At 46.9% G+C, this 18,370-nt stretch overlaps 1 protein-coding gene across 5 annotated transcripts in view; it reads left to right on the top strand.

Moving 5' to 3' along the window:
• ulk4 (unc-51 like kinase 4) overlaps positions 1-18,370 on the top strand; it is a 615,462-nt gene that overhangs the window by 469,724 nt on the left and 127,368 nt on the right. For all 5 annotated transcript variants that reach the window (XM_070880300.1, XM_070880304.1, XM_070880303.1 and 2 more), the window contains exon 33: positions 11,879-12,045. In XM_070880300.1, coding sequence (XP_070736401.1) covers positions 11,879-12,045 — 167 coding nt within the window. The remainder of the gene's footprint in view (positions 1-11,878; positions 12,046-18,370) is intronic.

The following is an 18,370-nucleotide window of genomic DNA, read 5'->3' on the forward strand; positions in this document are numbered from 1 at the left end:
TGGGAAAATTCCTCTTCGACTCATCCATGGGGTTCAAAACTAGTCCAGGAGATCACCCTGGCCGTATTAGATTCCCTGAAGTACTGACCATTGTGTCTGCGCCGGCCAACCAGAGGTTATCCAGTCGAATCCCACTTATCTGCTCTAGATCCATAACCCTGCAGGTCACGGCACTTAAGATGCCATCCAAGCACCTTTTAAATGTGGTTGAGGGTTTCTGCATCCACCACCCTTCCGGGCAGCGAGTTCCATACCCCCACAACCCCCCCTCAAATCCCCTCTGAACTTTCCACCAACCACCTTAAAACTATGCCCCCTTGTAATAGACCCCTCTACCAATGGAAATGAGCCCTTGCTATCCACTATATCAGGCCCCTCAAAATTTTATGCACCTCAATAAGGTCTCCTCTCACCCTCCTCTGTTCGAAGGAGAACAAACCCAGCATATCCAATCTGTCCTCATAGCTTAGACTCTCCAGTCCCGGCAGCATCCTCGTAAATCTCCTCTGCACCCTCTCCAGTGCAATCTCGTCCTTCCTATAATACGGCGACCAGAACTGCACGCAATACTCCAGCTGTGGCCTAACCAGTGTTTTATACAATTTAAGCATAACCTCCCTGCTCTTGTATTCTATGCCTCGACCAATAAAGGCAAGCATTCCGTATGCCGTCTTAACCACCTTATCCACCTGGCCTGCTACTTTCAGGGATCTGTGGACAAGCACTCCAAGATCCCTTTGTTCATCTAAGTGGCCTACCGCCTAATGTGTATACCCTTTCCTTATTAGCCTTCCCAAAGTGCATCACCTCACACTTCTCTGAATTAAATTCCATTTGCGCCTGTTCTGCCCACCTGACCAGTAGATTGATATCCTCCTGCAGCCCATGACTTTCCTCTTCATTATCAACCACACAGCCAATTTTAATATCATCTGCAAACTTTCTAATCATACTCCCTATATTCAAATCGAGATCATTGATGTATATCACAAAAAGCAAGGGACCCAGTACTGAGCCCTGCGGAACCCCACTGGAAACATCCATCCAGTCACAAAAATACCCATCAACCATTACCCTTTGCTTCCTACCTCTGAGCCAATTTTGGATCCAACTTGCCACTTTGCTCTGTATCCCATGGGCTTTTACCTTCTTGACCAGCCTACCATGTGGAACCTTATCAAAAGCTTTGCTAAAGTCCATATACACTACATCATACGCACTACCCTCATCGACCCTCCTGGTTACCGCCTCGAAAAATTCAATCAGTTTAGTCAATACGATCTTCCCTTAACAAATCCGTGCTGACTGTCCCTGATTAATCCTTGCCTTTCTCAATGTAGATTTATCTTGTCCTTCAGGAGTTTTTCCAATAATTTTCCCACTACTGAGGTTAGGCTGACAGGCCTGTAATTACTCGGCCTATCCTTTTCTCCCTTCTTAAAAAAGGGTACTACATTAGCAGTCCTCCAATCCTCCGGCACCATACCCAGATCCAAAGACTGGAAAATGATGGCCTCTGCTATTTCCTTTCTTGCTTTGCCTGGGGTGCATTTCATCCGGGCCTGGGGACTTATCCACTTTCAAAGCTGCCAAGCCCCCCAATACATCCTCTCTCACTATGTCTATTTCATCCAGAATTTCACACTCCTCGATAGCAGTATCTGCATTGCCCCTTTCCTTTGTGAAAACAGACGCAAAGTATTCGTTAAGAACCCTACCAACATCTTCCGCCTCCACACACAGATTATCCTCACGGTCTCTAATAGGCCCTACCCTTTCTTTAATTATCCTCTTGTTCTTAATATATTTATTGAACATCTTTGGGTTTTCCTTGATTTTACTTGCCAATAATTTTTCATGCTCTTTCTTAACATTCCTAATATCCTTTTTAATTTCACCTCTGAACTTCCTATATTCCTCCAGAGATTCTACAGTATTTAGCCATCAGTATATGACATAAGCGTCCCTTTTTTTCTTTATCCTCCCCTGTAAGTCCCTAGACATCCAGGGGGCTCTAGAATTGTTATTCCCACCCTTTTTCTTTAAGGGTACATATTTGGCCTAAGCCCTCTGGATCTCCTCCTTGAATGCCTCCCACTGTTCCGACACTGATTTACCCACAAGTAGCTGTTTCCAGTCCACTGTGGCCAAATCACTTCTCAACTTAGCAAAGTTAGCTTTTCCCCAATTTGGAACTTTTATTCCTGGTCTATCCTTGTCCTTATCAATAACTACTTGAATCTGACTGAATTATGGTCACTGGCACCCAAGTGCTCTCCCACTGATACCCCTTTAACCTGCCCAGCTTCATTCCCCAAAACTAAATCCAGAACCGCCCCCTCCCGTGTTGGGCTTGTTACATACTGACTAAAAAAGTTCTCTTGAATGCATTTTAAGAATTACGCACCCTCTATACCCTTCACACTATATTTGTCCCAATCAATATTAGGATAGTTGAAATCCCCTACTATTACTGCCCTATGGTTTTTGGACTTCACAGAAATTTGCCGACATATTTGCTCCTCTATCTCCCTCCCACAATTTGGGGCTCTATAATATACACCCAGCAATGTGATCGCCCTTTTTTATTTTTCAGTTTTGACCCATATGACCTCATTTGATGATCCCTCAATCATATCATCCCTCCTCTCAGCTGTAATCGTTTCTTTAATCAATACCGTGAACCTCCGCCTCTCTGTCCTGTCTAAAAGTCCTGTGACCAGGAATATTGAGCTGCCAAACCTGCCCCTCTTTCAGCTATGTCTCTGTAATGGCGATGATGTCATACTCCCAAGTGTCTACCTGTACTCTCAGCTCATTGTTTGCAGAGGGGGAGGGGGAGGGGGAGGGGGGCAGCGTTTGGAGAGAGGTGAGGTGTTCTACCTGTTCAGTTACGTGGATAGACTGGAGAAGCTGGGCTTGTTCTCCTTGGAGCAGTGAAGGTTGAGAGGAGATTTGATCGAGGAGTTCAAAATCATAAGGGGTCTAGACAGAGTAGATAGAGAGAGAAACTGTTCCCATTGGTGGAAGGGTCGGGAACCAGAGGACACAGATTTAAGGTGATTGGCAGAAGAACCAAAGGCGACACGAGGGAAAACGTTTTTACGTAGCGAGTGGTTAGGATCTGGAATGCGCTGCCTGAGAGGGTGGTGGAGGCAGACTCAATCGTGGCTTTCAAAAGGGAGTTGGATAAGTACCTGAAGGAAAAAGATTGCAGGGCTCCGGGGAAAGGGCGGGGGAGGGGGACTGGCTGAGGTGCTCTTGCAGAGAGCCGGCACGGACTCGACGGGCCGAATGGCCTCCTTCCGTGCTGTAACCATTCTGTGATTGTACAAACATACAAGAACTTTTCCTCAAATTTTCTCTGTATATGATGGGTAATACCCGAGGGACTTCATGTGAGATCCACAGCCCCAAGGGCAAAGTTCAGTTGGGTTGTTAACTTTATATAAATCTGGGATAAAGTGCTGCTCGAACTCTGAAACATGTTGGGAGTTCGGTTCCAGTTAGCGCCCTGCGGGTCCTTTAACTGAAAGCTAATTTTCACCCGTTTTTTGAGGGCACTGGTAATCGGCACCATTTCATTCAGTGCCCTTTCTGTGGAGTCACACATTCGAATTAACACAACTGACAAGCCAGTTAGAATGTGGTTGCAGTAATGCTGCTGAACCACTTCTTCGGAGTAATAAATAAAACCAGTGTTTCAAAAAGAGAAAAATAGGGCAAAGGCTGGGAAACGATTACATTTCTTTTTAGAAAAATGCTGGAATACAAAACCGATTCATTGCCATCTGAAAATGGAGGTTAACATTTTGGGAATAGACCCTTCATTGGGTCTGATGATAACTCTCTGCACAGCACAGTCACCGAGTTTTTCTCTTTCCAGAAGCTTATTGCATTTCCAGCATTTTCTTTATTTGTAATGCAGTTAATTAATGCCGGTCATATGGGACATGTCTTGTATATAGTCAGGACGAAAGCTTGTTCCCATTTTTCAATATAAATAATGGAATAGAATAACAGAAATTTACAGCACAGAAGGAGGCCATTCGGCCCATCTTGTCCGTGCCAGCCGACAAAGAGCTACCCAGCCTAATCCCACTTTCCAGCTCTCGGTCCGTAGCCCTGTAGGTTACGGCACTTCAGGTGCACATCCAAGTACTTTTTAAATGTGGTGAGGATTTCTGCCTCCACCACCCTTTCAGGCCGTGAGTTCCAGACCCCTCCACCCTCTGGGTGAAGAAAGTTCTCCTCAACTCCCCTCTAATCCTTCTTCCAATTACTTTCACTCTGTGGCCCTGGTTACTGACCCCTCTGCTAAGTGAAAGGGATGTATGCAACAATGAACTAGCAATAGCAATCAGTTTGAAAAGTCTTTTTTGGCACCTCATAAACTGCACGTACATCTGTTATGAAAGAAAGACTTCTGTAGCACCTTTCACAGCCACCGGATGTCCCAAAGCGTTTTACAGCCAATTAATTAATTTTTGGAGTGTAGTCACTGTTGTAATGTAGGAAATATGGCTTCCAGTTTGCGCACAATACGCTCCCACAAACAGCAATGGGATAATGACCAGATAATCTGTTTTTGTTAAGTTGATTGAGGGATAAATAACTCCCCTGCTCTTCTTCGAAATAGTGCCATGAGATCTTTTATGTCCACCTGAGAAGGCAGACAGAGCCTCGGTTTAACGACTCATCTGAAAGACGGCACCTCCGACAATGCAGCCCTCCCTCAGTACTGACCCTCCGACAGTGCGGCACTCCCTCAGTACTGCCCCTCCGACAATGCAGCACTTCCTCAGTACTGCCCCTCCGACAGTGCAGCACTCCCTCAGTACTGCCCCTCCGACAGTGCAGCACTTCCTCAATACTGCCCCTCTGACAGTGCAGCACTCCCTCAGTACTGCCCCTCCGACAGTGCGGCACTCCCTCAGTACTGCCCCTCCGACAGTGCAGCACTTCCTCAATACTGCCCCTCTGACAGTGCGGCACTTCCTCAGTACTGCCCCTCCGACAGTGCAGCACTCCCTCAGTACTGCCCCTCCGACAGTGCAGCACTTCCTCAATACTGCCCCTCTGACAGTGCAGCACTTCCTCAGTACTGCCTCTCTGACAGTGCGGCACTTCCTCAATACTGCCCCTCCGACAATGCAGCACTCCCTCAATACTGCCCCTCTGACAGTGCGGCACTTCCTCAGTACTGCCCCTCCGACAGTGCTGCGCTCCCTCAGTACTGCCCCTCCGACAGTGCAGCACTTCCTCAATACTGCCCCTCTGACAGTGCAGCACTTCCTCAGTACTGCCTCTCTGACAGTGTAGCAGTCCCTCAGTACTGCCCCTCCGACAGTGCAGCAGTCCCTCAGTACTGCCCCTCCGACAGTGCAGCACTCCCTCAGTACTGCCCCTCCGACAGTGCAGCAGTCCCTCAGTACTGCCCCTCCGACAGTGCAGCACTCCCTCAGTACTGCATTGGGAGTGTCAGCTTAGATTTCTGTGCTCAAGTATCTGGAGTGGGACTTGAACCCACAATCTTCTGACTCAGGCAAGAGTGCTGTCCACTGAGCCATAGCTGACAAAAAGAACTTGCTTTCATATCGCCAATATCCTCAGGACCTCCCAAAGTTCTTCACAGCCAGTAAATTATATATGAATTGAAGACTGTTGTTTTATAAGAAAACACGGCAGCCAACTTGTGCACAGCGAGGTCGCACAAAATTATCATCATCGACGGTCCCTCGAACGAGGATGACTTGCTTCCACACCAAAAGGGATGAGTTCACAGATGTTTCAATGAAGGACCCGATGTTCCAGTCCTGAACTCCAGGGGTGGAAGATGCCTGTGGGTGGATTGTTTTAACGTGGGGTGACCGTTGCACACCAGCCACCACACGGGCTTGACAGAGCGAGGTCTTGGTCCAGTGGCAAGGGTTAACCAGGACGACTGGAGACCTGCTCTGCTGCACGGACCTAGTGCGCTCACATATCGCAGTGTGGGCTGGGCCCGTTCTGCCCCTGGGCCCTCGCCTCTCCTGGGCCCCGTACCCTCATTTGCCGCAGTTCCGCCACGATCTCTCGCTGCTCCTCCGCCATAAACATTCGCCGTACCTCCGCCATGATCTCTCACCACACCACTGCCACACAGTCCCACAAAAGACATTGAGAAGAATGGCCAGATTATCGATTTTTTAGGTGGTGTTTGTTAATGTCACCTCTGAAAGATGGCACCTCAGTGCTGCAGTGATGGGCCAGTCTAGATTATGTGTTCACATCTCTACAGCTGCACACAGGCATCCTCAGGTCTCCGATTCGAATCCCTGGATTATATGGGGAAAATTAAATTCAATCATGCCATGCTAATAACAGGTTGAATATCAGTGGGTTTAGTAAATGTCAGCGCTTGTGTTATTAACATGCTGATCCTCAGTAAACGCAACAACCGCAATGCAAAGATCACATTTTAACTAAATCCTGTGCGACTGCCTACTCAAGCACCCGTATGCGCTGTCACGTGACTGAAGATTTTGACACCTGTGGTAATAAGAACGAAAAAATAGGAGCAGGAGTCGGCCATACAGCCCCTCGAGCCTGCTCCGCCATTTAATAAGATCATGGCTGATCCGATCATGGACTCAGCTCCACTTCCCCGCCCACTCCACATAATCCCTTATCCCCTTATCCCCTTATCGTTTAAGAAACTGTCTATTTCTGTCTTAAATTTATTCAATGTCCCGGCTTCCACAGCTATCTGAGGCAGCGAATTCCACAGATTTACAATCCTCTGAGAAAATAAATTTCTCTCATCTCAGTTTTAAATGAGTGGCTCCTTATTCTAAGATCATGCCCTCTAGTTCTAGTCTCCCCCATCAGTGGAAACATTCTCTCTGCATCCACCTTGTCAAGCCCCCTCTTATACATTTCAATAAGACCACCTCTCATTCCTCCGAATTCCAATGAGTAGAGGCCCAACCTACTCAACTTTTCCTCATAAGTCAACCCCCTCATCCTTGGAATCAACCGAGTGAACCTTCACTGAACTGCCTCCAAAGCAAGTATATCCTTTCGTAGATATGGAAACCAAAACTGTGCACACATGCCTCCTACACCCATCTGAGAGTGTCTTTGGCGCGTGGAGCACTGTCTTATCTGGGCTCTTCTGTACTCGATATGCTTCTCTATGCATCTAGCTGAGCTTCCCCAACGCCCCAAAAGCTAGCTTTGTCGTTTTGGATTGCACTATGCACTTTGCCATTCCTCCTCCTGTGGTCACACCAGCTTTGAACAGTTGTCAGTAACACTTATTCAATTAAAAGTTAAGCCTGGAAGGCCCAGTCCTCCACACATTCTGGACAGCAGTCTAGGAGACCACGAGGAATTTGACTTGGCTCGCACTCCTAGATGGCCCAGCAGGTTGGATGGGCCTACGCAACAAACAGGTAGGGGCCCCACACCGATCGTGCTGGCACAACTCTGGCTATTAGTTATAGAAACATAGAAATATACAGCGCAGAAGGAGGCCGTCTCAGCCCTTTGTGGCCGCGCCGGCCGACAAAGAGTCACACGGCCCTCGGTCAGCAGCCCTGAAGGTTACATATAAACCTATGAACAACGACGGAAAGGCAAAGAGCACCCAGCCCAACCAGTCTGCCTCACACAACTGCGACACCCCTCACACTGAAACATTCTACAAATCCGCCCCAACCGGAGCCATGGGATCTCCTGGGAGAAGCAAAAACCAGATAAAAACCCAGGCCAATTTAGGGAGAAAAAATCTGGGAAAATTCCTCTCTCACCCATCCAGGCGATCGAAAGTAGCCCAGGAGATCACCCTGGCCGTATTCTATTCCCTGCAGTACTTAACATTATATCTGCTCCGTCCAACAAAAGGTCATCCAGTCTAATCTCAATTACCAGCTCTAGGTCCGTAACCCTGCAGGTTACTGCACTTTAAGTGCCCATCCAACCATCTCTTAAAAGTGGTGAGGGTTTCTGCATCCACCACTCTTCCAGGCAGCGAGTTCCAGATTCCCACAACCCTCTGCGTAAAGAAGCCCCCCCTCAAATCCCCTCTAAACCTTCCACCAACCGCCTTAAAACTATGCCCCCCTCGTAATAGACCCTTCCACCAATAGAAATAGATCCTTACTATCCACCATGGCCAGGCCCCTCAATATTTTATACATCTCAATGAGGTCTCCTCTCAACCTCCTCTGTTCCAATGAGAACAAACCCAGCCCATTCAATCTGTCCTTATAACTAAGATTCTCCATTCCAGGCAGCATCCCAGTAAATCTCCTCTGCACCCTCTCTAATGCAATCATGTCCTTCCTATAATACGGCGACCAGAACTGCACGCAGTACTCCAGCTGTGGCCTAACCAAAGTATTAGACAATTTAAGCATAACCTCCCTGCTCTTGTATTCTATGCCCCGGCCAATAAAGGTAAGCATTCCGTATACCTTCTTAACCACCTTATCCACCTGGCCTGCTACTTTCAGGGACCTGTGGACAAGCATGGTGAAATAAAGCCCCTCTGTCCACAATAAACGTGGATGAAACACATGGGACATGTTCTAATTGTTCAGCCTCTATCGGGAACTGGGGAAATACCAGTCTGGAGCCCATTCTCAGAGAATGTTTGTTTTTATTTGTTCCTGGGATGTGGGCGTCGCTGGCAAGGCCGGCATTTATTGCCCATCCCTAATTGCCCCTTGAGAAGGTGGTGGTGAGCCGCCTTCTTGAACCGTTGCAGTCCGTGTGGTGAAGGTGCTCCCACAGTGCTGTTAGGGAGGGAGTTCCAGGATTGTGACCCAGCGACGATGAAGGAACGGCCGATATATTTCCCAGTCAGGATGGTATGTGACTCGGAGGGGAACGTGGAGGTGGTGGTGTTCCCATGCGCCTGCTGCCCTTGTGCTTCCAGGCGGTAGAGGTCGCGGGTTCGGGAGGTGCTGCCGAAGAAGCCTTGGCGAGATGCTGCAGTGCATCTTGTAGATGGTACACACTGCAGCCACGGTGTGCTGGTGGTGGAGGGAGTGAATGTTGAATCACTCAATACAAACAACACCCCCACCCCCATACAACAATCTATCCACTGGCAATAAGGAGCAAAGGCCCGAACCGATAAGACTGCTGATATGGAGGGTATCCATATCCCCAGATCTAACGAGTCCCACATGCACAGGCATACTAAGAAACTTGGAATATGCGCATTTTTTAGTGCTTCATTGGCTGTAAAGCGCTTTGAGACATCCGGTGGTCATGAAAGGCACTATAGAAATGTAAGTCTTTTTTTCTTTTTACATAGAAGTACATGGAATATACAGCACAGAAACAAGCCATTCGGCCAAACTAGTCTGTGCTAGTGTTTAAATTCCACACGAGTCTCCCCTTGTACCGATATATGTATGAAATATATGCCTGAATATACAACGTACTTTCTTGAAACCCCAAATTAAAAAAATAGACAAAGCAAGCAATGTTTTAGAAATTTAAAGAGAAATCCTTTTCGAAAAAAGAAAGACTTGCATTTATATAGCGCCTTTCACAACCACCAGATGTTCCAAAGCACTTTATAACAACAACAACTTGTATTTATATAGCCCCTTTAACGTAGTGAAGCGTCATAAAACTAAATTTGACTCCGCTTTACAACCAATGAAGTACATTTTGAAGTGTAGTCACTGTTGTAATGTGGGAAACGTGGCAGCCAATTTGCGCACAGCAAGCTCCCACACACAGCAATGTGATAATGACCAGATAATCTGTTTTAGTGATGTAGACTGAGGGATAAATATTGGCCAAGACACCGGGGATAACTCCCCTGCTCTTACTTCAAAATAGCATCATGGGATCTTAAATCAGCATGGATTTATGAAGGGAAAATCATACTTGACAAATCTTCTAGAATTTTTTGAGGATGTAACTAGTAGAGTGGACAAGGGAGAACCAGTGGATGTGATGTATTTGGACTTTCAAAAGGCTTTTGACAAGGTCCCACACAAGAGATTGGTGTGTAAAATCAAAGCACATGGTATTGGGGGTAATGTACTGACGTGGATACAGAACTCATTGGCAGACAGGAAGCAGAGAGTCGGGATAAATGGATCCTTTTCAGAATGGCAGGCAGTGACTAGTGGGGTGCAGCAGGGCTCAGTGCTGGGACCCCAGCTATTTACAATATACATTAGTGATTTAGATGAAGGAATTGAGTGTAATATCTGCAAGTTTGCAGACGACACTAAGCTGGGTGGCGGTGTGAGCTGTGAGGAGGATGCTAAGAGGCTGCAGGGTGACTTGGACAGGTTAGGTGAGTAGACAAATGCATGGCAGATGCAGTATAATGTGGATAAATGTGAGGTTATCCACTTTGGTGGCAAAAACACGAAGGCAGAATATTATCTGAATGACGGCAGATTAGGAAAAGGGGAGGTGCAACGAGACCTGGGTACCTTGGTTCATCAGTCATTGAAAGTTGGCATGCAGGTACAGCAGGCGGTGAAGAAGGCAAATGGTATGTTGGCCTTCATAGCTAGGGGATTTGAGTACAGGAGCAGGGAGGTCTTACTGCAGTTGTACAGGGCCTTGGTGAGGCCTCACCTGGAATAGTGTGTTCAGTTTTGGTCTCCTAATCTGAGGAAGGACATTCTTGCTATTGAGGGAGTGCAGCGAAGGTTCACCAGACTGATTCCCGGGATGGCAGGACTGACATATGAGGAGAGACTGGATCGACTGGGCCTGTATTCACTGGAGTTTAGAAGGATGAGAGAGAATCTCATCGAAACATATAAAATTCTGACGGGACTGGACAGGTTAGATGCAGGAAGAATGTTCCCAATGTTGGGGAAGTCCAGAACCAAGGGACACAGTCTAAGGATAAGGGGTATGCCATTTAGGACTGAGATGAGGAGAAACTTATTCACTCAGAGAGTTGTTAACCCTTGGAATTCTCTACCAGAGAGAGTTGTTGATGCCAGTTCATTGGATATATTCAAGAGGGAGTTAGATATGACCCTTACGGCTAAAGGGATCAAGGGGTATGGAGAGAGGGCAGGAAAGGTGTACTGAGGTGAATGATCAGCCATGATCTTGTTGAATGGTGGTGCAGGCTCAAAGGGTCTACTCCTGCACCTATTTTCTATGTTTCTATGTTTTACATTTATCTGAGAGAGCAGATGGGGCCTCGATTCAATGTCTCATCTGAAAGACGGCACCTGCAACAGTTCAGGACTCCCTCAGTAATGCCGCTCTGACAGTGCGGCGCTCCCTCAGTACTGCCCCTCCGACAGTGTAGCACTACACTCCCTCAATACTGCCCTTCTGACAGTGCAGCGCTCCCTCAGCAGTGCCCCTCCGCCAGTGCAGTACTCCCTCAGTACTAGCACTCCCTCAGTACTGCCCTCCAACAGTGCGGCGCTCCCTCAGTACTGCCCCTCCGACAGTGCGGCACTCCCTCAGTACTGCCCCTCCGACAGTGCAGCACTCCCTCACCACTGCACTGGAGTGTCAGCCTAAATTTATGTGCTCAAGTCTCTGGCGTGGGACTTGAACCCACAACTTTCTGACCCAGAGGCGAGAGTGCTGCCCACTGAGCCACAGCTGACACTATAACAAAAATCACTATTAACACTTTAACGTACTCGGGCTTGATTGAATTTGTAAACCTTGGTATCTATTTACATCGAGGAACAGCTGTAGGAGCATGGATACAATCGGTACCGGCACTCAGATCTGTAAAACGTTAACGCACAATTAGCACATGCGCTGGCTCCAACATGCATAACAAATCGGCCCCATTCTGCTTTGCAGTATGTGAGCAGAGATAACACTGAATGGTTTGCATTGAGTCAACACAGCTGGTTTCTGTGCTTTTCAACAGGTCTTGTTGATTATGTCCGTAACTTATTTATTGAAACCACGGCTCTCTACTTCGAAATGGAAGATAAAAGCAGCTCCAAGACCACCAGCAATCTGCTGCTCTCTCTCCTTGATATTATCCACAATATGCTGAAGCACACATCCAACGTCGTCCGCTTTGCTTTGCAGGTAAGATGACGCCTGAAGTGGCCAATTTTTTTTCTGCATTTCTATGTGTCCTCGGCCTAGTTTATATTTTCCTCCCTTTAAATATTTTATTTTTTGCCATTTTCTTGGATGGTCTTGGCCAGTAGTGTAGACGGGCACTCTGCTCCCAGCTCGTTGGGCAAGGGAGGCATGGTGCAACTTGGCTTCTGTTTTACCTCCATTGTGAGGGGCGAATGAGTGGCAAGTGTTTGTAGAGGGATGTGACCGGGGCCCAGGTGAGGCGTGAGTTTGGGGCCCACAAGAGGCGAGGGCCCAGGAGACAGCATGGACCAGCCCACACTACGATATGTGCGCGCACTGGGTCCGTGCAGCAGAGCTGGTCTCCAGTCGTCCTGGTTAACCCTTGCCACTGGATCAAGACCTCGCTCTGTCAAGCCCGTGTGGTGGCTGGTGTGCAACGGTCACCCCACGTTAAAAAAATCCACCCACAGGCATCTTCCACCCTTCAGGATGTAGTTCGGGATCTGGAATATTAGGTCCTTCATTGAATCACCTGTGAACTCATCCTTTTTTGGCGTGGAAGCAAGTCATCCTCGCTTCGAGGGACTGCCTTTGATGTTGTGGCCAATGTTCGCTTTAATTGTTTTTTCGGGTGCGTGGCCCTTTAACAGTTCAAATTCCCGCGCATTTCTTTCTATTTAAAAGCCGGCGCACGGAAGCTCCAGACAGCCGCGCGGCTTAAAGGGAAAATTGGTTGTGGTGCAGTGCGTACCTTCCAATCACGGCTGTCTCCAGAATTCCTGGTTGGAATCAAAGTTAAAGGCGCGCAGGAAGAGCCAATACCTCCAGGGGAGAAGAACCTTGCTTATGATCATAAATACAGGCTACATTCCCCACCCAGAATTGTCTGGTTTTGATAAATTCACTGCATTCTCAATAAATATTTGAAAGAAAGAAAGACTTGCATTTATATAGTGCCTTCCACGACCACCGGTGGTCTCAAAGCGCTTTACAGCCAATGAAGTACTTTTGAAGTGCAGTCAGTGTTGTAATGTAGAAAACGTGGCAGCCAACTTGCGCACAGCAAGCAGCCATGCGATAATTACCAGATAATGTTTTTGTTTAAGGATAAATATTGGCCAGGGCACAAATATTTGGCATCAAATCACAAAATGCATGGTGTTCCCTATCTCTTAGTGAGAGTCCATCTGTACCACTAAGTCTACATGCTCAAAGACTATGTCAGTGGGTGGAGTATTGATTGACTGATCCCTGGGAGGAGAGGGTTGTACTATGAGGAGAGATTGAGTGGATTGGGCCTATGCTCTCTGGAGTCTAGAAGAATGAGAGGTGATCTCAGTGAAACATCCAAGATTCTGAGGGGGATTGACAGGGTAGATGCTGAGAGGATGTTTCCCCCGGGCTGGAGAGTCTAGAACCAGGGGTCAGTCTCAGGATAAGGGGTCGGCCATTTAGGACTGAGATGAGGAGGAATTTCTTCACTCAGAGGGTGGTGAATCTTTGGAATTCTCTGCCCCAGAGGGCTGTGGATGCTGAGTCGTTGAGTATATTCAAGGCTGAGATCGATAGATTTTTAGACTCTCGGGGAATCGAGGGATATGGGGATCGGGCGGGAAAGTGGAGTTAAAGTTGAAGATCAGTCATGATCTTATTGAATGGCGGAGCAGGCTCGAGGGGCCGAATGGCCGACTCCTGCCCCTCATTCTTGTGTTCTTATGTATAGGCCAGGGTCTATGCAAGGTACATTGATGGTACAGAATCAGGCACTTCATGGAAGCACAACCCTCATTGTCACTGTACTTGGGTGCACTTATGCATTGATATAGTTCAATGCAAAACATCACTCCTGAACTTCCTGGTGGGGTCTGACACCTTCCAGTGTGGAAAAGCCTGCCCACACTTACAGCCTTGTCTTAGACCTGAAGACTAGCTAGCGAGCAGGTACCAGAGCCTTCCACCATCCCTGGAAGCATACAACAAGATTCAACACCTGCAGGGGAGGGGAGAGGAAAATCGGGGGGGAGAAATTATTTAAAAGATATCCTTGCATAAAAGAAAGAAAGACTTGCATTTATATAGCGCCTTTCACGACCACCGGACGTCTCAAAGCGCTTTACAGCCAATGAAGTACTTTTGAAGCATAGTCACTGTTGTAATGTAGGTAATAACTAAATAAAAGCCAACATGGCTTTTTATGCTCCCCACATACATTTTCTGCCACAGCAGCAGAATTATTGGTGCCAAAGACCATGAATGCATTCCAATCAACATTGCTGAGGTTGACAAAGTATCATGAAGATTTAATGGTCAATATAAAACCTCTGCTGTCTGTGGAGATATCTGTAGGATGGAACGTGTCAGATGCCTGTATCCCGAGGCTGGCTGAGAATGATGGCCCAGACTACCCAACAAGCTGAAGATTTGTGTTATGGAAAGTCCGTTGTTTAGATAGAAATAAGAACTGAAGCAACGAATCAAGTAGCTGGGCCGACAGAAGCTGGAGAACCCGGCATTGTGGCATCGGTGCACACAGAAAAATCTGCACAGGATGTACTACAATCACGCCTCGTCTTGTAACTGGAAATTCAGAATCTCTAGTGCTGCATCAAAAGAAGAAACGTTTCATGAAAGAATGTTGGAAATCTCTCATTTGTTCTCTTGAACCAAATATGTGCAATCCTGCTCGAAAAAAAAGAAAGACTTGCATTTCTACAGCGCCTTTCACGACCACTGGACGTCCCAAAGCGCTTTACAGCCAATGAAGTACTTTGTGAAGTGTAGTCACTCTTGTAATGTAGGAAACGCAGCAGACAATTTGCGCACAGCAAGCTCCCACACACAGCAACATGGTAATGATCAAATAATCTGTTTTTGTGATGCTGATTGAGGGATAAATATTGGCTCCGGGACACCGGGGATAACTCCCCTGCTCTTCTTCGAAATAGTGCCGTGGGAGTCTTTCATGTCCCCCTGAGAGAGCAGACGGGGCCTCGGTTTAATGTCTTATCTGAAAGACGGCACCTCCAACAGTGCGGCCCTCCCTCAGTGTCAGCCTAGAGAGCTGTGGAGGCTGGATCATTGAATATATTGAAGGTGGAGATAGACAGATTTTTGAGAGATAAGGGAATAAAGGGATATGGGGATCGGGCGGGAAAGTGGAGTTGAGGTCGAAGATCAGCCGTGATCTTATTGAATGGCGGAGCAGGCTCGAGGGGCCGAATGGCCGACTCCTGCTCCTATTTCTTATGTTCTGCTGTTCTCCTTGGAACAGTGAAGATTAAGAGCTGACCCAATCTAGGTTTTCAAGACGATGAGAGATTTTGATAGAGTAGATGGAGAAAAACGATTCCCTGTGTCGAGTGGGTCAATAACCAGAGGTCATTGATTCAAAATCATTGGCAAAAGATCTAGAGGGGGGCTGAGGAGAAATGTTTTCACTCGGAGAGTTGTGGGGATCTGGAACGCTCAGCCTGAACAGGAATGGAGGAAGTGCATCCGGGTGGGCGCTGAACACCTCGAGTCTCATCGCCGAGAGCATGCAGAAACCAAGCGCAGGAATCGGGAACGCTCGGCTTGAACAGGTGGTGGGAGCGGATTCCATCAATAATTGTAACAGGGAGATGGACAGGGACTGGAGAGTGAGGACCTTGCAGAGTTAGGGACAGCTGTTAGTGCTCTTTCAAACAGCCAACATAGGCACGACGGACTGAATGGCCTCCCTCTGAGCTGTAAGTATCTTTGATTCTATGAGGGATAGAGATGCTGTGCGACCTGTACGAACAGGCCATTGCACAGACTGATACAAGTTCAGCTGGCTTAACTTTTTTACTTCACTCAGTACTCCTAGGTTTCCTCACTACTGATTAAACTAAAGCTATCTCCTGTGCACTTAATAATTTTTTTTAAAACCATCACCTCCAGCCCAAATGATGGGCTTCACTTTAATTTCCTTCCTTTTACAGCAAAGATCATTAATCGAGGCCTTTAGTTATTACTCTTGTCCCATGTTGCAATCGGTTCTGCAATATTAAAATCCAGGTACAGCTGTATCAAAGAAGTACCAAGTTAAAACCCAAGAAACAATGTGAGTTCAATATCTTTTGTGGAATAATCTGTTGGAATTCACAAGCCATGTGTCACTGTCTGTTTTGTTAATACTACAGCTGTCTCACATAGCCTGTGGCTCAGGCAGGTGTGCAGACAGAACAAGTGAATATTTACATCAGACATGCAAACACCACCTGGGTGCCTAAGGCTATTTTTATGGCACTCTGTATGTGAGTTAAATACATATATTACAAGGGACATAGTGGGAGTACTTATGCCACCCAACTACTTTTGAAGTTAACACTATAAAACTCGGTGTTCTCCTTAAACAACTTTTAATTAACGTTTACCTGATTTACGACCGCCTAAAAAAAAATCCATCTTACCTCAGCTTTTCCCACAAAAGGGGATGATTGCGTCACTGTGTGCCTTAACGACAAGAACAAAAAGAAAACTCCATTGTAACAAATGGTTCCCCCCAAATAGAAGCTGTCTTCTTTCATGGGAATGGTGAGTAGTACCTCAACTCTAGTCCCCAATCAGAAGCGGCAAATTGTTAACACGAGGATTCATAGGATTACACAGGATATACGGCCCAGAAACAGGCCATTCGGCCCATCCAGTCCATGCCGGTGTTTATGCTCCACTCGAGCCTCCTCCTGTTTTTCCCCATCTAAATCTATCAGCATATCCCTCTATTCCCTTCTCCCCCATTGGCTTGTCCAGCCTCCCCTTAAATGCATCGATACTATTCCCCTCAACCCCTCCCTGTGGCAGCAAGTTCCACATTCTCACCGCTCTCTGGGTAAAGAAGTTTCTCTTGAATTCCCCATTGGATTTCTGGGTGACTATCTTATATTGATGGCCTCTAGTTATGCTCTTCCCCACAAGTGGAAACATTCTCTCTCTGTATCCACTCTATCAAAACCCTTCATCATTTTAAAGACCTCTATTAGGTCACCCTTCAGCCTTTTTTCAAGCGAAAAGAGACCCAGCCTGTTCATCCTTTCCTACAGTTCAGTTCAATCCAAGATGGCAGTGCACACCCAAGGCCGTTGCACGTTAATGGAATACTGTTTGGGACAATCGGAGTTTAGCGGACAGAAAAAGGCCACCCTTCCATCGTATCTGGGCCTACCCTTCGCCAGAGAAATCCCAAACAAATCCCCAACAAATCCCCTTGCTCTGTTCTCTCTCCATCGTGCTGCATCTTCTTCTGTTTCAAATATTTATCCAGTTTTTCCTTTAAAGATACATTGGTCTGTGCTTCAGCTATTCCCTGTGCCAAATCATTCCATGCCCCAAGAACTTCACTTCAAGAAATTTCTCCTGACCTCTGTGGTCACTCTGTTATTGATCATTTCCAATTGACAACACTCTTCCCACTCCCATCATTGACTGCCCAACCAGAGGAAATAATCTTCACTTCATATATTTTTAGAAACCTCTTAACCTTCTCTTTCTGATAAGGCGTTAAACCGAGGCTCTCGCGGGTGGATGTAAAAGATCCCACGGCACTATTTTGAAGAAGAGCAGGGGAGTTCGCCCTGGTTTCCTGACCAATAGCAACATCACTAAAACAGATGATCTGGTCATTACTTGCCTTAGTGATAAACAAGTGCTTGTGAACCTGGGTGCACTGGACTCAAATCCCACTCTGGTTATCAAACCATTAACCAATTCCTGTTTGCAAAATGTGATTGTCAGGGGGCAATGCCAAAAGCGTGTTTATGTTGCAACACACACCTTGGGCCTGAAATTGGTCGATAAACCGCACCGTACCGCCCAGAATTGCGATTTCAGTCAAAAAACACCTACGTACCGCCAACATACTGGAATATTGGTCATTGACATACCGCTGAGTGGTTTGCACACCATCCGCTGTGCAGGACCGCCCGCAGACCGCCCAAAAAGTACGATTTCCATCGCATACCGCCGCCGTTCTGGAAAAGATGGTTTTACGCGATGGTAAGTGGGCGGAGTGCACGGAGCCGCCATTTTGGAAATCGGGAACTGTCGGCTAAAGCAGCACCCCTATTTCTGAGGGGAACAGTGATTTTACTGTGCAATTTAGAGTGGAAAAGGTATTTTCATTGTTACTGAGTAACTTATTAAGATAGAAGACATTTTAGTTTTTTTTCATCGAAAAATATTGGAGATTTAAAATGAATGGGGCCTGTACTATCTCAGCCTGTTTTGCTGACAACCTGTCTAATGGAGGAACCAGATGTGAGAAGGTTTATTGAGCAGAGTTATAGAGCTGCGTTTTGGGAACCTG

This window comes from Pristiophorus japonicus, chromosome 5 (genome assembly GCF_044704955.1).
Source record: "Pristiophorus japonicus isolate sPriJap1 chromosome 5, sPriJap1.hap1, whole genome shotgun sequence".
NCBI lineage: Eukaryota > Metazoa > Chordata > Chondrichthyes > Pristiophoridae > Pristiophorus > Pristiophorus japonicus.